The 20432-nt window shown below is 37.8% G+C and overlaps 1 protein-coding gene across 1 annotated transcript in view; it reads right to left on the bottom strand.

Moving 5' to 3' along the window:
* Window positions 1-20432, bottom strand: part of LDAH (lipid droplet associated hydrolase) — a 111406-nt gene that overhangs the window by 78411 nt on the left and 12563 nt on the right. Inside the window, exons 2-3 of the mRNA XM_066314732.1 lie at window positions 19419-19577; window positions 734-868 (exon numbers count right to left, since the gene is read on the bottom strand). Of these exons, the coding sequence (XP_066170829.1) occupies window positions 734-868; window positions 19419-19572 (289 nt within the window). The 5' untranslated portion in view covers window positions 19573-19577. The remainder of the gene's footprint in view (window positions 1-733; window positions 869-19418; window positions 19578-20432) is intronic.

The following is a 20432-nucleotide window of genomic DNA, read 5'->3' as shown; positions in this document are numbered from 1 at the left end:
CATCCTTCCTAAGTCAAGTGCACAATTTAAATGTTTGCACACTCTACATCAGTGGTCTCCAAAGTGAGGTGTTTGCACAGTGTGATATAGGAAGAAAATAAAAAAAACGCTTATTTACTTCTACATCACTGCAGCTTGACCAAGTCCAGAGGACTTCCAACATTAATCAGCTTTCAGGACAGGATTCACTGCTGGTTCCTCTCCATCTAACAATATTGGGAGCACCATCTCGTGTTGGAGATACACACATCAAAAGGCTCTTAAGAGAATCCCAAGCAACCTTTCCCCTGCAAACATCCCATAGCCTAGTCTCAGAAAGATGTATTTGCTTCCAGGAAATTCACTGATTTAGTACAGCTATTTTTAAATTCAAAGATAATTAAATCTCTCCTAATGTACTCAATCTCTGAATTGGACATTTAATTTAAAAATGTACTTTTCTAATCTGCTCTTCTCAACCTAAACACATCCTAGAACTTCTGCACTGTAACATGTCTCTTAACAACGGCCAACAGTAAACTCTTATTCTCTTAACAGCACATATTTGTCTGGCAAATCTAATTTACCTAAAATACTTCACTAACTTCTCATCTCATACAGCTGTGAAAATTGTTCTGTGGGAATAGAATGGAGACATTTAAAACTCACGTCAATCTGTTTTCAATAGGCACAAGTTTTGCCATTGAAACCAGAAGGGTACAAACAATTTTATACACAAGTTACAGTACCGTACCTTCTATCATTTCCATCCCACTCGGAGGTTTACAGTGTCCAGCATGGCTCACAACCCAGACAGGATACTGCTGGTTCAGTCCACAATAAAGGGCCTGTATAAAGGTCCTATAATAACCTGCCAGTCCAGGGTTACCTGCCAAAAAAACACAACATACAAGCACAGTTAATATTAACCTTCCAACAGCAAGCAATCTGCTTCAAAATGCACTAAACAGCATTACACAGCAATTTGTTAATTTATTTTCTCTAGTACATTTCCAGTTTTTATTTCCCCAATGTCACAGGCTATGCTATTGTTCAATTCCACTGACCAATGGCACTCATGGGAAACATTTTACAGTATTACTTCAAAATTGCAAAACCTAAAATTGAAGTCCAACACAAGTGAAAACATCTTCTTCCATCAGAGGTCAACTAGCTTGCTTATCTATCCCATCGAGTTACAGAAATGTGAATTTGAAACACCACGAAGTCTACAGCATGTATCACCTGATCCAGATGTCTCCTCTCTAAATATCTCAGTGTTACCCCTTCAAAATAGGTATGTGACATTCTTACTATACAAAAAGTCTGTTCTGACCCTAAAAAACAAAGATGATTTTATTTTAAACACATTGGACCAAACAAATCTTCTCCTGCTTGCAATTTCATTTTCTCTGTCCAGTGGAGAAACTCTTTCCTTTTCAACTCTTGTGCTCTAGAACCATGGGAGAATCTGTCCTCCCTCCTTGTGTCCCAGCAGCTTTTGAGGACTTCTCAGAAAAGGCTAGTGTCTGAATGGACATGGCTTGCTCTGAGAATTCAGACAACCCTGTACCATTGCTGAAGTGGAAACTGAAATGCTGTCCCAAAGATAAAAGTACATCTCTGAAAGAGATCTCTGGATTGCCAAATAAAATGCTATACTCTGCTCCTCCTTTTTTCTTCCTGTTTTGGTTACCACTAGTGATATAAATTGGAGGGGAAATCCATATGAAGATGAAGCAGAACTTCCCTAACTTTCATACGATCCATAAAAATTCCACACAGACATAAGAACATATTATTCATATTTACTTACTGACTTTCCAGAATAGCTACACTGATTTTTTTAATATCATTTAGACACCAGCAAAGCTCATCATCGTGGTTGGGATTGCTCAGTTTTGTGTTTTTCAACTCCCACATCAGGCAATTCTTAGTTTGGACATCATCAACAGAAAAAGTCAGCAGTATTGTGTAAAAAGGCTGTCATTTTTTAAGACAAAGACATTCCAAAATAACACCCGTGTATTAAAAGACAAAAAAAGTCTTCATCCAAATTTTGTCAACTCCTCTGTATCAGTCTGATTGTAATAACAGAGGCTGAGCTGTCTAAGTATTGATAGTGACAGAGAAGAATTGGAGCTATAATCAAATCAATACCTGTGAAAATGGTGCACGTGAGATATTTTGTGGGATTAATTAATGGAAAAATGTGATATAAAATAATTTTGCATGTAAGAAATAAAGATGTTCAGGAAACTGCTGCCTCTGCCAGGAACAAGGGAAGCAACCCATTTGCAACAGAAAGAAGGATGGCTCCAAAAAGAGATGGGTCCTCTCCAAAAGATGGTATTGCCAACGACCCAGTGATCCACACCTGGTGGAAATTTTATCTACATCGGCCTGGATCCCAATACCAGTTCCCGTAAATGTAATCAAGAAAACCATTCATCGGACCAGGAGACAGGAAGAAAAGAAGCATGAATATGCAACAGCGCCCAGATGGACAAAAGGATGAGGCAACCTACTTTCTAGTTGAAAAACTGTATAAAAACTGGCCCTGAAAAGACGGACTTCGTGAACGGGGGTGGATACGGCACAATAGAGGCCGGACCTGAGGTTCAGCCAGTACCGATACCGGGCTTAGTGCTGACCTTTGCTTGTGGCTTTTTCAGATTTTTATTGGGAAACTTTTTTAAATAAAATTATTTATTGATGAAATTGGCTGATCACCTACTACAGGAATAAACCCGAGAGTTACTCTACCTCTCCTCTTTCTGTAGTAGGTATTTTCATATTTTCTTTTTTTACTTTCACCCTTTTGCTCTTCATGAGCACAGGAAGGGAGCCTTTCCCTCCAAGAATGATCTCACACACTTCACCTCTCACTTACATGTAATAAGTGTCTCCATATTAAATCTCAATAAAACTAATGATCACAGAAAAACATTACTTTTACTATACTAAAAAGATGGGGGGGAAATCCCCTAATCTAAAACAACACTATCAGTTATTATGTATTTCTAAGCATCTCTTTGTAAGCTTCCCATTAAAGGAAACTTTAAAAAAAAGAAACTGTTGTTTTGTAAAAACTCCAGAACACATGACCAAATTTGTGCAAGTTGATTTGCAGGAAAACAATTTAAAATTCACAAGGGTCACACATCCATACAATTGCATCACGGTTTCATACATCAAAATTATCTAACATAAAAGGCCCCAGAGACAATAAAACATAATCTTGACATGATCTGTCAAATTCCTTGGATTGATGTTACACAGAGGAAATCTGTCTTTCAGCAAGGCTGAAGCAAAAAGTAGCAGCAATCCAAAATCGATTGTGTCTGTTGTAGTACAAATGATTATAATGTCTTGCATAGTGTTTAATCCTGGAATGTAATAACATTAGGGTTTTTGAGATCAAGGAATCAGAGAATTAATCTCAATCACAGCATTTTTTTTTTTCACTTTTCACTCCTTTAGAATGTAGAACAAGTGGGGGAGAAATGACAACAGCTTAGACATTTTGGTGCACTTTCCCATCATTAGCCAGGTGAACCTAACACGCAAAATCTGCTCAGGATTTGGTCACCAGCTGAAGATCAGTCAGGTAAGAACCGCTTAAGAACAGCAAGGCTTGGCATTAAATATTATACAAAGCCTAAGAAACTCTTAATACTTCTTTCAGGGGAAGGAGGCTCTTATCCTATTATATATGTGGTGTGTATTTTAGGCAGGAAAAAGAGAAAATCCATAAATGCAAAAGAAACCTCACTTCCCCAGAACTGCTACTGGCATTTCAAAATGCCTTGAAGGGGTATGAATGAGAACTGCTGGCACACCGGGGAACGAAAATCAACAAGAATTTAACAGCAAAAATTTCTGCAGAGAAATCACCACGTGTAAAGCAGCTATAAATTTATTCTTTATTGAACTTGCAATTCCAGTGGAGTTATTCCAGATTTGTACTGACCTAAGTAAATGCAGATTAATAGTCTCTGCCCTTGAAAGCTGGCATTTACAATATTTATGAGTGAAGAATGTTTATCTCACATGTCCTCAAGGTAATTTTTTATGTTTTTAGTTGAGCTGCTATCTGTCAAAATACTTTATGGGGAGGAAACAAAAAAACCCTGGACTGATTAAGATTTTTTTCATACAACAGAGTAGTAGTAATACCTAACAGAAATAACTGGGACTTAGTAAGTACAGCAGTCTGTGATCAATAATGTTTTAGGCTGATCTTTGCAACAGAAATGTGTTCAATTAAATTATTATTATATTTTATAGATAAAGACCTCTAAGTTAATCACAAGGGCACCCAGGCAACACAGTGCTCAATTGTGCTTTTTAAGGATTTCCCAGTACAGTAAACCAGAACTGCCTACCCTCTATCACTCAGCAACTAAGTGTCAAAAAATGGAAACCATAAGTAAATGCAGTGTTAACCTCCATGATTTGAAGGTTACTCCAGTTATTTGAATACCACATCAATCCTTAGACACCTCAGGGCAGCTGAATCATTCATGTATGCCAACAAATCTCAAATTGCAGTCATCTGAACCATGAAGCACATCTTAAGCAGTTACTCTCAACTGTGCTTAATTTTCAACAGCATTTATGTTGTTTCAGAAGTCTTTTAAACAATAGCTGTAAATGGTGACCATAACAGAAAAAGACACAAGACTGTAATACACTACAGATTTGTCTAATTTGCAGAATATTTCTAAGTATTTCATGGAAAGAGTGTGTCAAATGCACAATTTGTACAGTGAATGAGAACACTTTATCTGATGTACTCATAAGATGTTATAACCAAAGGACTCCGGCCACACTCCCTGTTTTTCTCTGTAACACATGACATTTCATCCAGCTATTCCACATTAAGCTCAAAGTCTTTCCATTTTTAATTTGAAGATGGGAATCCACTGCTTCCTTTTCCGATCCGTTCCACCCACAGCTCACACAGAACGGTACAGAACAACCTGGAGTGCAGAGGTGGAGCTTGGAGCTATTTTAGGAGGTAAATACTCTCTGCTTCTATATACTGCAGACTGAGGGTTCCAAGAACTAGAACTACTACTCTTTAGTCATCCATATAAGTAGAAATATGGACATTACCTATAAAGATGTATTCGCCTACCTGTCACTTTCAAACATTTTCCTGCTAATGCTTTTTCCATCAAACTAAGATTTTAAATGCCATCTGCTTCCTCAGTAAGACACTTAAGCAGTGTCATATAAACAGAGTATTTACCACAGGATATCACTGCTAAAGAATAACCTTCATCTTGATTTCACATGATTTCCTATACAATGCATCATAAAGTCAAACTTGGCCTGCCTGAAAATGAAATACTAATATTTGAGATGCTACACTTCCATACAAGAAATTATTCAGACTTGATAAATTTGAATTTATATACAGCACACCATCGGCAAAACTAAATCAGTTTAATTATGAATGGAAAACAACAAACACATCATGCTCACTTAAAAAGTCACAGACCATAGCCATTCCTCACAACTAATGACAGTTTTTATGGCTTACAAATTGGCAAACATTTCAAATTCTTCAGCAACAGAACACATTCACGTCAAATGGAAACCATAATTAAGAGAACCACCAGCATTAGATAAACCCATGCAAAAAATATTCCGGGTTAGAAATGAAGATATTCAACAAAACATGAAAAAAGTCTTCTGTCCTGAAAAATATAAGTCAAAACAATTATACATCTTGCTCAAAAGAAATTGAGACTAAAACATAAAACTAGATAATTTTTAGCAGTTTTGGAAGGGATAGCTGAATTGAGAAAGATTTATTTTAGCAGTAGATAGCAAAAGCCAGGAGTGGTGGGGATTGAATAAAAAACTGACGTGTAACTAAGTCATCCCAAACAATGACAAGGTTTCTTGCACCTTGCTTTGAAACAAGCATTTGGCTTCCATGCACTGTCCTGTGAGACATTCCCCAGAGTCTCCAGTTGTGTCTCCAGGAGCCTGACCATCCGTGGGAGCAGTAGCTGGCACTGAGCCGCGGTGCTTTATGCACTTCTCCAGCAGTTGCTTTTTGCTTGCTCTGGGACCTCAGCAGGACTATAAAGAATAAAGGCATGAATACAAGGGAAGGGAAGGAGGAAAATACATAGCCAGCAGTGGGTTTACAGAGAACTTTGAGGAACTGAAAAATATGCCAGCAATTACCATAAGTGTAATTTTAGAAATAATCGACAGAATTAAATGTATGCCACAGTATTTACATTATAGTCTCCTGCAAGAAAAAACAAATGCAGCTTCTAAAAATAAAAAAAAAAAATAAAAAGAGCAGCCATAAATCAAATTTGAAATCCAGGGGTGCACAGCAGGACACATAAAAACCATTTTTGTGGCAATGATTCTCACTGCCTCTTCACAGAGCTGCCAAAGATCCCAGCTCCAGCTCGAAGAGCCTCAGTGGCAAGCTCCTTGCTCAAGGAAACTTAATCTGCCTCTGGCGTCTGACCAGCCACCATGGAAGAAGATGCAACTCCCCTATGTTAATGAATGGAAAGCAGCCCACGCAGATGTCAGAAGAATTTAAATGGTGCATGCAAAAAACACAATAATGTTCTCACACTTGGGAGAAAACTGCAGAATCTGACACCATGGCTGGTGATCAGGCCTTAAAAGGCAACACACAGGTCTCTCTGACATGCAAGGTCAAGGGATTTCACATAAAACATGTCAAAGAACATTTGAGTGGCCATCATAAACTCACGTCAATGAAGCTTTCACCTGTTTGCACATCTCAGGGACTGGCATTCTTTGCCCTGCATCCCTTTATAGTCCCAACTCTAGGGGAACAGCATCAGCCAAGGAGCAAAACATTACAAGGACATTATGGAGAAACACATGTGAAAACTCTGTTTGATCCTCTCTAACTCTGGAATCATGAATTTGGCTGGAAAGCACCTTAAGATATTTGCTTGGGTTGTGAAAATAAGGAATCTCAGAAGGATTCAGCCAGGTGTCTGTAACACAGCTTATTAGAGAGGTTTTTCAAGAACATTTCACATTTTTTCCCTATATATAGATACACACATACACTGTTATTAGTTTGACATAGCTATAAAATTTACATATAGGATTTTATAACACACATTCTTAATATATATTCTGCAAAGCCAATAATCTTGTCTGTTGTTCCCTAACGTTGTTTCACCTTTAGGATAAATGTAGGTTTATTCACCTCTAAAGGAACCCCACAGACAGTCCGATAAACCTGAATTAGCCTAACACAGCTGTTTTTCCCCATGTGACAGGAGTGCCTGAAGTCTGTGAATTAAAATTACTGGCTAAAAATTGTGACAGTATATGCCAGTTTTCCCATGGGAATAATTAACAGTATCTATCCAAGTAGATAAGATACGAAGTTTAAAATGCTGATTTCATCCACTGCATACCTACTGGACTTTGCAATTAAGCAATATTGCAAGGGTTATAAAGTTCACAGATATATTTCAGTAATTACTTCTGCTATCTCAACCAAAAGAGGTACACAAACACAAAAGAAGCTTTGATTTTAATTTTTAAAAACATTTCTGTAAGCAAATGTTGCTTGAATTGAGTTAAAATTAAGACATAAAACTGAAATAATTGAGTTTCCAATGGAATATCCAATTTTTCACACTTTCCAATGGTAGAACCCAGGATTTCCTAGTGCTTACAACTAAATAATTGTTGTGCCATTTTCCCTATGGTAAATGAAAAATTAAAACAATTAATGAGATCTCTTAGTACACACCTACACATACACAGTCTCTTAAGCAGATGAAAAGAGATTAACTACTTTTAACATCCCAGAGCTGGTTGATCTGATCCAATCCATCCTACAACCAAGGCTACTGCGAGTTCTGTGCTGCGTCTAGAATTGCCAGTGGGAATTTTTCAGCCAGCTTCGTGGTCTGAAGCAGCACTGGACCAGAAGAAAATTAAAATCTCCAGAAATTAAGAGGGAGAACAAAGGAAGTGCATGAAGAGGAAAAAGAGACTTGATGTCAAATGGGTTCACAAGAAAGCCTAAGAAATGTCTGAATAACACAACCCTGATGAGAAAACAGCAGCAGGAAAAAGACAAAGACAGGAAAATAAGTAATTCAAATCCAAGATAACCACAAATTGTTTTATGCAGATACACAGCTCTGAAAATCTGATCACTCTTGAATAATATACAAGGAGAAAGCAAACAATACACTCAAAAGGCACCAGAAAGAATATTTTCAAATCTGTATCATATTTTCCTATGTTGTACCACTGGTAAGAATTAAAAAAAGGAAGAAGAAAAAGCACAGGTTTGGGTGCTTTCAGGTTATTAGGTTTGGCTATTGCTTATTTTGCTTTATCAAGGTAGTAACAGGAAATAAATAGCAACAGAGAACATCAAGACAGGTAATTTCAGATAAAAAGGCTGAAAATGTGTTTCTGCAATTTTTGTGTATTGAAACCTCAAGAATGTCATATTTGAAACCACCAGTCTAAGCTGATTTTGTAAATGAATTTTGTATTTGCATCTGCCTTGCATGTTCAGAAATGCAAGATAAAAGAACAGACTGTTCTGAACATGGACAAACAAAAATTTACCAATTCACATCCTTAGGGAAAGGCTCTTTGCATTGACACCACTGTATTCCTGACCGAGGAAAAAGGCCTTGTTGTTGGGGTGTTAACACTGGTCCTAAGTAGATGCTCCATGAAGACTTCAACTGAAACACCTTTTTCAGGAAAACACAAAACACAAGTCACTTCACAAGCACATTTATTTACCCATTCAAGATCTATTGTGAAGAGTTTCTGCCTCTTAAGAAGCTGTGATAAAGTTTTAGATATTTTATATCCATTAAGATAGAAGGTAGTATTTATTATCACTATGTATTTACTTATTCCTATGAGAGTTTTTTAATCTAACAAGGCTAATCAAGGTTTGTTTCCAAAACTGAAAATCAGGACAACGATCAAATTCTTCCATCATGCCTGTAAATAGGAAAACAAGAGCAGGAGTTATGACTGAGTTTCTGGTCATACTGTTTTCCATAATTAGGATATTGAACATAATGGGTCATATTTATTTATATTACAGATTCAGTGATCCATAGGAGTTACCATCATATAGAAATAAGGCCATGTGTTAACTAGAATCTGAAAGAGGATTTTTATTTTTCATTCTTTTCAGATACAACCAAGTCAAAATGTTAAATAACAAGGCAAATTCATAGTAAATCAGGTATTTCTGGTATGAGCCCCCAGAAAGGAAGTACATTATACACTGCTGTAGCTTTAAACATTTTAAATACTTTATTTGTATGTGACGCATATGGAAACACTGGATTCCCATCATAGGTAGGTCTTTCACTAAGCAGTTTCTTCTTCCCTCCCATCTCAAATATCCCATGAAAAGAAACAGATCCTTTTCAAAATTATCAAATCAAGCGAAATACCCTAGAACACAACTTTTCCGTAACTCTGGCCAACTCAAGCCACTGCATGCTGCAGGAGAGGGATCACTTCCTCCCCTGGTGCTGCTCACACAACCAGGCAGGAAGGATCCATGCTGAAAATGCCTCATTAGTGGGGAGAGGACACCAAAAGATGACTGTGGATTGAGAAATTTCAGTAAGTCACTTCAGTAAGCCACATCTGCCACCCAGATTTAGTGCAGGGAAATACTGTCAAGCACAGTTGGATGTTCAGCCATCCTGTCATTACTCTGCCTTCTCAAACTTAACAAGCTCAACTGTGCCAAGCCCCCATCAGAAGAACTTCTGGAGCACTGGGAAGTTCAACAAAAATGGCATATTTCAAGCCTAGATCTGACATACAGGCTCCTCTCTGCATGAGGAAGTTTTTATTCTTAATGAAAGACTACACTTTTTTCTGTTCTAAAGACAATGGAAACTCGTGGGTTGACCCAGTAAACAAAGCTGAACTGTCAGCATATTTTAAAATATTAGTCACAAACAAGTAGTCCATAAGCAGCAAAAATAATGGCGAACCATGTCCTAAGAATTGAATTTTTTAATATATAATGTGGGATAGAACACACACTTTTCCTTCAGGGGGTACTCTACTAGCATGCATGCCTTCTAGCCAAACCTTTATTTTGGAATTCTTTGGCATCCACTGTGTCTCAGAAAAAACCTGGGGAAAATTCACCAACATGTTCAACGTTTTATGTTCAAAGTTCAAAGTTTTATTGAAAATAAAAATCAAATAGGTACAGACAAATTAGTATTATCTGCTACAAATAATGCCCTCAGGAAGTCAAACTATTTACCCCAGTAAGTAAAGGGCAGGGTCATTTGATATTTATTCACACACAAACTAAATAATCAGTGGCTAGTAATACTTTAATGTTCATGCACAAAGAACTCTAGCTTACAGTACCTTACATGCATAACCATCTGAGGAAACAAGGCTGATCTTCTAATTAAGTCATGAATATTTGTACTAGAGATAAAGAAATGGCTGGAAAAGTTAGGAGGAGTGGCTTTGGAAATATCAGGAAGATATTTGGGTGTTTGTTTCTTGGTTTGTGTGTATGCTTTTGCTCCTGTTCAAAGTGCAAATGCACAAAATATAGTGACACACATCCCATATAAGCATAAGAATAAAAACTGTTTTGCAGTGTTTATGTCTTGCTGAAATAGAAAACTGTGCTGTTACTTCCTTACCTGCTGATAAAAAGACCAGTCATAGGGAAAGGGAAAAACATTTTATGTTACTCTTTGTATTTCTGCCTGGATTGTTATGCTGCACAAACTCTTTAACGCTACAGCGTAGTAGTCTATTCTCAGTCATGACTTTTATATCCCACATACCAGTTACTGGAGAGTAGGAAAGCCTTTTCTTTTAATTTAGAAAAAATTCATCGCAATGTAAAATACAAATTCTCCAAGTCAAAATCTGAGAACTCAGGGTCAAACGCAAAGAGTTGGCAGCTTCAGCTGGAGCTGCAGTGGAAACAAAAGCAGAAGCCTCAAGGGAGAGGCATTCTCAGTGAATCACTACCACCTGGAGAGGCTGGTGGGGCACCAGCTCCTGCCAAAGAAGTCTCCAGGCAGAGCATGTGAACTCATGTTCGTGCTGAGTGCTGGGGACTGACACCATAATTTATCAACACAAAGTTCTATGGCAAATCCAGCTGAAGGAATTCCCACCTTCCCCCTTGACTATCATTCCCACCCTCCTACCATGGCTCACCAGCCCCTGAATTACACTGGCACAACTCTGTGGGGGCCCAGCTGTGAACCCAAACAGTGAATTGTTCCATCTGTAAAAAGACCCCAGAAATAAATGTATTTATTTAATTCACAGCACGTTCTCTCAAAGTATTGTTCTGGCAGAACTGAGGGGTGGACTGGCACAGCATGGTGGGAAAAGAAATACCTTACGCCAGTACTGTTGACAAACATTTTGAATTGCGAAATAATGGCCTTAGGAAGTTTTTTAAGTGCTCCAAGCACTATCTCTTTGATTTCCATTGTCTGGTGGGTCAAAATGAACACTCTACAGTTTCTAACTTCCACACTACTTTACACTCAGAACATTTGCTTTGTACCTAACTTTATTTTTCTAACAGTTGTGTGAAGGCAAAAGCTCTATGAATGGCCCAGTCTCCTCAGTGGCTGCCCACATCCAAAGAGAGGTGCAATTACTTAGGTGTTAACTGCAAATAAAAGCAGGTAATGGTAGAGACTTTCAGGAAAAACTCTGATTATGTTATGCTGATTACATAAGATCATAACAGAGAGAGGTGGCATAGAGGGAAAGACACTCTTGAAAATTTAGGAACACCAGGTAAGTTTTCTCTGAGCCAGTATGATGAGCAGCCCAGCAGGCAAATAATCCATTCAAAGATCAAGTGGTCACTTCAATCCCTATGATGCAGGTGAGGCCATGAGAACAGAGCACAGCATTTCTCTTCCTCTCTGCAGGAAAGGGCTGCAGATTCACAGCCATTCTCTCCACACAGAAAAGAACCATGTTTTATAGTAAATAATCCAGTCAAGTATAGTATCTGCAAAAGTAAGTGTAATTTCAAGCACTGCAAATATCACAGAATGGATGAATGCTGCTGCTAAAATAAAATGTAAAAGAGAAGTAATTCCTAAATAAATAAAGTATCTGTGCACACACAAAGAATTCTCCTCAGCTGTTTGGATATGAACAGCATATAATCAGGACACAAATCAGACGCAAAATTCAGGCTTTTTTTGTTTCCTGCTGTTTAGCCACATGTGACTCAAGTGTGCCAGCTGGACTAGATGCCATTCTGAGCTCCATAAACCTCCACATGCCTTGTCAAAGAGAGCCAAGACTCCAATCAACCAAGATTTTTAAGCTGAATCTCTAGACCAGATGTGTCTTCACTTTCAAACATCTAAATTTTCCTTATTCTCTGCTCCATTGCTTCAGCTGAGGATGGACAACAGAAGCACTGCTCTCCTTATGATGGTATGATCAAAATAAGCAAAGGCAGTAGGACTCATGAAACCTTGTATCTTATACTAGTAGAGGTAGGTGAAGATAAACACACAAAGCACAATGTTATGGAAAACATCCACACAGGAAACAACCCTGGCTGTGGGTCGCCCGAACTATGTGACACAGGATTAAGAAAAGTAAAGTGTAGGTCAGTGTATGAACAGGGGACCATTGTAGCTTTTTTCAATGTAAGTACTAGTGTAGTTACACTTTCAGAATTTCTCCTAAAAATTTTCATTGCATGCAGAAGCATGACTTAATTCAACCCTCCAAATCCAAAGTTAAATGAATGATTCCTTTAAAGAAGACCTGTGAAGAGTTATTTTCCCAATGTCTTTTGGGTATTTAGTGTAATATATTGGAAGGTGATACCTGCCCTGGCACAAGAATTTTTCAGTGAGCAAGAGTAGAGCTGCCCATGGAGTGGGTCAATGATTTAAACATTCCAGGAGATGAAGTATTTATTGTCCCACTCTATGCAGCTGTGCTCCCATGTTAATTTATTTACTTGGTGTTAGCTCATTGTAAGTGAATGCTAGCTAAGCAGCTTAGGTTATTGTATAATTACAAATACTGTAAGCGTGAATGAAGATTTGTTTGGTGCCTTGGGACACAAGGAGGATGATTTGCCATCTACTGAGAAGCAACTCAATGGAAAGGTGGGAACAGAAGCTCCAGCATTCCCCATCTTATATTCTCTGCTCTAATTTGACTTGCTTTATTTCATTCCTCCAAGTGCAAATAAAAGGCATTTTTATGACCCTCAACAACCACTGTAACTGGTTAATCACTGTCACATGGTCTTATAAAACTACTCATTTTTTTTTTTCTGATAAGAATACAGCAGAGAATGAGTCAATGCTTACCTTACCTCTGCATTCAGAGGAGAGCCTGAAGCCTGTAGTGTGGTATATCTGGCTATTGTAGCAATAACTTTGCCAAAACACACTAATTTTTTTCTAATCTTTAGAACAGCTCCCTCTTCTGGCATACTCTGTTTATACTGTATTTAAGTAGCATGCTTCATTCCTCATAAATTTTTAATTCTATTTGGTTCTCAACACTTAAAAAAACCAGTTTCATTGTTAAGGCTCCCACTGTTCAGTACAGCTGTGAAGAAACACTACAGCTTTTGAAAAGACAATTAATTCTTATCAAGTATTTATCCAAGATTATCCATAGACTTCACTACCATTTGAAAGTATCCCATTATCAATCAAGAATAGAATCCACACATAGACTAGGAGCCTGGATGGCCAGTTCAGGGGTCACATTTGCAAGATCACTGAATTTGGAAGGGATCATCTGAGATCTCTGAGCCCAGTCCCTCCCTGTCCATGCAGAGTTAGAGCAGGCTGCACACACAGTCAAGTTTTAATTACCTCCACAGCTGGAGATTTCACATGCCAACCTAATCCCTCAGTGGGCAGAAATGCTCATGGTAGTGCCATCCCTACCGACTGGTTCTACACACTACCCAGAAATTTATGCTCCTTCCCTCAGCATCTAAATTAGTTGTTTAATATCAAGCTGGATGAAATTGGGATATAGAGTGCCTTTATGAAGCAGGTGCCACATCATGGACTCAGCCTGACCAGCCCCCACTTTCAACCTCCAACCCCCATCCCCTGCCAAAAATAAACTACCAAGCAAAGAGCAAACAAACAAAACCAAAATTCATAAGACCTCTCATAATCCTGCTGATAGTGACAAAACTGCAAAGACCAGGAGGACAAACTTTTTTCCTGCATGATTCTCTGGTAGTATTCTTTCAAAAACAAAACCAAAACAAACAACCCCCCCTCCCCAAAAAAAAACCACCACAAAAACAAACAAAAAAACCCCCACAAAAAACAAAACAAAATGAAAACAAACAAAACCAAAACAATCAAACAAAAAAACCCCCACACAACCAAAAAAACCAACCAACCAAACAAAAAACACCAACCAAAAAAACAACCACAAACAAACAAAAAACAAACCAACAAAGACCCCCAAAAAACCAAAGGAAGCCAAAAACCCAAATAAAATCCAACAATAAAACTAGAAAGGAAAGACCAATCTAATCATTCAAACAGAACAAGTTCTCAGCTTCGTTCACAGAATTCGGTCCTGGAGCTCATTCAGTGACTTTAGGCACAAAACATACATGACCCAGAACTCAGAATGCCCCTTGTCCAGGAGGTAAGAAATCTGTTTTCCCCTCAGTATCTCTGTCCATTGCCAGCAACATTCCCTTTCCTCCAGTTGCATTTCAAAGGCAAATGGTGAACACTGCTATGTCCTGGCGGAGGAGGTCCTGGCTGCTGACTTGGAAAGTAGTGTCTGAGAAGATAAAGTACCTTCCCTAAGTAATTCAATGATCTTGACTCCAAAATCAGATTTTGCTTTATATAACCAGTTCTGACCCATCCACATGAGGCGCCAAGATTCTACAGAGGATTCCAGATTATGTCCTGGTTCAGGCTGCCAAAAGCTACACACTGCAAGCTCATCTGCTGATACTGAGAGTCCTTACTAGATCCAATTCAGTTGTTGCAGACCGAGTTATAACAAAAAGATTTTGTAGCAACAAGGGGATTTAGTCACATAAATTTTGTATAAATCAACGCTCATTCAACCAAACTGAAGAGAATTAAACATGCTTTACACAGTTTGCTGAATGAGGAAATAAGATTCTTTTACCCCTCAGTCTCAGTGGTGACAGCAGACCCTCTGAAGAACAATTCATTCCAGAAACTGCTGAGCAGAGTGAAAGATTAGTAACTTTCAAAAAGCTGTTTCAGTGGGAGCCAAAGAAACGAAATACAAAGAAACTAAGCTTCAGGGCAATACAATTAGTATTATTGTGAAGTATTATAACACAGTGATTCTTATTATAACTTTCCTTATGGAAGTGTTGAGGGTGATGACTGTTAAGTAAAACAGCAGGTGAAGACAAAAGCCAGATAACGTACAGAAAGCTTTTTGTAGCCCTTATGTTACAGTCAAAAATAGAACTTTAAAGATTTTAAAACTAACAGGAACTCTCATCTCAAGAGAGAATACACTAAAAACTTGTCATAATCCAGGCAAATTGTTTTCACTGCTGAAAAATAGTTCAGTAGTCTTCAACTGAAATAAGGCTATTGATGTAAGTATATCTAACTACTCCTAGGAGAAGATGAGACTCCAAGTCCACAATTTCTGTTGTGCATAAGCAATTCTTGACTCAGAGAATCAGCTCAAAAGAAAGATCTTTGTACTTGAAAAAAGTGTTTCTTTAAGTCCTCATAGCCCTTAAACATCACCAAGTGACAGCATGAGTTGGTAAAACAATAAGATGATCCAAAAACCCAGCAGTGATCCAACTGCCAACAAGCAGATTAAGAAACTTGGTAAAGCATAGGGAGTACTCTGCATGCAGGCTAGAGAACCAGATTCTGAAATTATTTTTGTATATTAATGAATTAAACATGAATTACCACAAAAAAAGGTTATTTACATTATATATGCTTCCCAAGCACAAGATTGTAAATAGCAAAATTGCCTTGTTTACAGCAATGGTAACACAAATTAGGAAACCTGGAACAAAGGTATCCCAACATACTCCTGCAATGAAATGCAAGAAAAGCTTTGAGGAAAAGCAAAATGTCATGAGCTAAGCGGCACAGTGGTTTTAAAATTTGTATTTATTTACAAGACTAAATGTTTCATAAATATACAGGCACAAATAGACAGATATTATTATAACAGAAAAAAAATTCCATTACACTGTGGATTCTGGTTTTCAATGAACACAAGCAATGTTAAATATTGCTGTAGTAGATTTTGTACTTCATTGCTAATTTTACACTAAACAAACACTGTAAAAGGGAAAACAGTACTTTAGGACACCAGAGGAAAAACAGTAATTCCTGTCCTTTCCATTACACCTACATTTCGAGAAAATCATGGACCTGATCATTCAGCTGTACATATTTGATGTTATTCTCATGAGTAATCAATCAATTTTAATAGAAAAGAATTCCTATTAAGAAAGTCAAATAAGTATATGCATATATTCTGGACTGAGGGAAAATTGGACCTTCTATATAGTAATTACTTTACTAACACATTGTTACTCCTATGCAGAGGTTTGGTGGACACAAAGAATTTCATGAAACAAAAAGTGTGTATTAAACATTCCAACTAATACAGTAAAGCTTTATTAAAATTATAAGTTCACACACACTGCCCCTAATATAAAAAGATGGCTCACAGTTAAATGAGACTGAAGTCTGCCACATGTTCTGTTTTTCAACTGCTTCAAGCACAGTGAGCTATCAGTTCTCAGGAGGCAGAATTCTGTCTCATTTCAAGTCAGTGGGAATTTTGCCATTGATTTCAGAGTAGGAGAATGTTTTGGAGTTTGTTTATTTCTTTTTTAAACTGAGGAGAGGGAAAAGGCTAAGTTGGACAAGAGAGGAATCCTCCCTGTTTTGAAGCAACATGATTAAAATACAAAATGAAAATAAATATACAGAATTTATTCTCAAATTTCATGCAACAATTTGCAGCAGAAGCTGAGAATTTTGTCATCTTCCTCAATATCCACCCACCCAAACTCTGTTTGGTTCAACTACATGTTAACAAAATCACATGCCTGAATTTCATTAGGATTGGAAAAGTATGTACCAGAGCAGTTTATTACACAGAACAGAGTAACACATGGAGCAGGACTAACGATCCTCAGTTCAGATCACTCAACACTTGGCTGTGCATACTCTTTTTTTTAAAGCCAGAGCTGCCCTTGTCTGGCTATTGCTTTCCTTGACTTGCGTACCAAGCAGTCCTTTTGCCCCTCATTCTATAAAGAATCTCAACCAGGAATCCATGCCTTTCAAGTGTGAAAATTGCTGGACTCCAGAAGGGCTCCACATTTCATACTCAGGAAGTTACAAAAGCACAAGAGGAATTGTAATCCTGACTGTTTAGGTACACAAACATGTTGCCAGATGATCCAAATGTCTGGATCTCTCCTAAGGCTGTGTTTTTTGCACTGGGAGATAAGCCTTCCCTTGAAGGCTAAAATGAGGCATGTAACAGTAGCAAAAACCCCCACCATTTGTTCTACCAGATGCAAAACTGCACTTTGTTATGTCAGGTCCCACTAAGCTCCCTGCCAGCCACAGCTTGAGTAACTTAATTCACTACTGAATTTGGGCACCTAAAGTGAGGATAGCATCCTAGTGGTTGCGGAGGTTTGAAATTGTTTTCGTGGTGAGAGAACTTCCAGTTTGTTACCAACATAATTCTGAAATAAGAGCAAAACCATAAATCAGCTGCTTGCATAAGCCTGAAGACCATGACAGAAGGACAGTGACTATTTCATTGATGTCTATTTCTGAACATTTATCTAGTTAAGATGAACTAGAGTTCTTGAGTCTCCACAGAACTGTTCTGCAGGAAATCAGCTCCATGTAGCCCTGCCACTATATTTTCTTGCATTAAAAGTTTCCTATGATGAATATGGAGACCATGCAATGTATGTGACTTGGCACATTTTGAACAGAGTAACTTACACACCTTGTAGAGGTAACATGCCTTGGATGTTGATGCTTGACTTTTGTGCCTTTCCCCTACATATCTTTCTACTGATATAATCTAGCTTTACAGATTTATCCTTGTTACAGCCTCTCCTATCACCCCGAACAGAAGGTAGCAGCCTGAAGACAGGTGAAAGTTCCACAAGATGGGAGAAAAAGAAACTCTGAACTCAGCTGTTCTGTTAAACCTTCCACAAATGCCTTGTACCTCCAGAGAGGTACTAAAGAGGTACTGTATAGTGTATTTGGTTTAAAAGGTTATTCCCCACAACCCAGGAACAAGATGCACTCAATAGAAGCCTTTTTTTTTCAGTTAAGGAAAGAATTTAAACTCCACTGTCACTGGCTTTAAAAGTTAGTATTCAACTCCTGGAGGCAAAGGCATAAAACCATTGTGTCCAAGGAAACTAACATAAAATATTCCATGGACCTTCCAAAACACTGAAATAAAAACCCCTGAAAAACTGCACCTGTGTTCTCTTTCACCACTAAGTAAAGACCAAGCCCACACACAGTCTCATAAACAGCAATTAGGTACACTAACAGTGAACCAAAGTTGTGGATACTCAGAAAAGTCATTATCTGCACCACTCATTCTGGGGGAAATAATAATAGTATCCAGTGCATTCAAATAAACTACAGAAAGCATTTGAAATCTGCAAACTGGAAGGCAGTGAAGGAGTCACAGTATCTGTGCTGGAGTGGGCTCACGCTCTACTTTTGCTGAAGACAGAACTCCTACAGTTCATTGGTAGACTTTAATGAAATTAGGACTTCTCCATTAATTTTAACATACGCCAAATGCAAGTTCAGAGATCTCATTTTAAGACAGCCACATTTAAATATAATGAAGAACTGTACAATTCTTACTGATTTCAAGAGGGTCACCATAAAAATTCATGTGCAAAAATCTAAGTTAAAAAACTTTTACTATTAAAAAAAACAACTTAAAGAAACAACTGAATCTAGAATTTCTCCTCAAGTATTGTAACTTTCATCTGACAGTTGGCATACAGTTGACACTGCAGTAAGCGCTCCAAGGTCAAGAGATAAATGGAAGAAGAGCTATGAAAACAAACAAAAATCCACAATGCTCTCAGTACACTACCACCAGGAAGAAAATTATTAAGATATCCTAATTTCTAAGTACTGCCTTCTGGCACTGTTAAAAATAAAGGCACCAGTAGCAATTAAATGTAACAAAGAAATTTCACAACTGCTATTTATTGATCTTTTGGCCATGGGCACAAGCCAAAATCTACCACTTACATGGAGATCTTTGAAAGTGAAACTGGACATAGCCCTTTCAATCAACAAACTTCTAGACTTAAAACAAAAAAAGACCCTTACCAGGAATAATCATGAACAAGAGCCTGGGTAGATTTTTACTTTCATCTTTTGAGAGGTCTCTCCAGGGCCCACACTTTAAGACATGGGTAGCAGCTCCACAACAGTAGATAAATTCTTCATGTAAGGGGACCTGCTCTTCAGACCCCGACCGCATGTTTGCTGTTAACAGAATAAGATACTGTTACAACAGGTCAATACTTACAGAGTTGTCTCTTTGCTATTATGCTTCCCCCAGAATAATTGCAAAAAAACCCCAGCCAAACCAAACCCCACTCCCCCAACAAATGTCATAGACAGTAATCTCAGGCCCAGTTCAGTATGTGAGGTCTGAAGGAACTGTGGAAGCTGACACATGTTACTACTACATGAGAGAAAGCATCTTTCAGTTTCTGTCACAGAAATACACAATGACAAACTGATCAATAAGCTCTATTCTACCTTAAAGGCAAATAACTTTAAATTTCTTGTTCATACTGTCCACTGAAAAGATTCATCTGAAACCTGTTTGAAGGCAAACAAATGAAAAAAATACCAAACAAACAGAACTAGTGCATGAATGTCTTTGCAAGTTCCTTGTGCCTCCTAATAAAACTGCATATTGCAGCATAACACCATGACCTTTAACCATTAAAAGCATAGTTAAAAATAACATTAGGCCCGTCAATTATTTTTGCTTAGTGACAAAGGACCATTCATTTTTGTACAAGAACAAAAATTCTATTTCCTAATCAGTTTGTGAAATTTCAGGCACGTAAACCAAAGCCTGAAATATCGACAAGGTCTGCTGCACTATTAAGTGGGGGCACTACCCTCACTAATAGTCACTAGAAAATTTCTCAGTGCTACACAACTTAAAAGGAACAGATCTGACTGAAATTTTAAATAATGACATTAGACAACATTAGAAAAGTACACTTGAAGAAACATTTCCTTACTTCCCCCAGTTTTAATCAGGGGTTTTAAAAGGTTTAATGTAAAGAACAACCAAGGCAGAAAAGACAGAAATTGTTTTGT

This window comes from Sylvia atricapilla, chromosome 3 (genome assembly GCF_009819655.1).
Source record: "Sylvia atricapilla isolate bSylAtr1 chromosome 3, bSylAtr1.pri, whole genome shotgun sequence".
Taxonomy (NCBI): domain Eukaryota; kingdom Metazoa; phylum Chordata; class Aves; order Passeriformes; family Sylviidae; genus Sylvia; species Sylvia atricapilla.
Note: the sequence above shows the minus strand (reverse complement) of the source record. Positions and strands in the feature narration are given on the sequence as shown.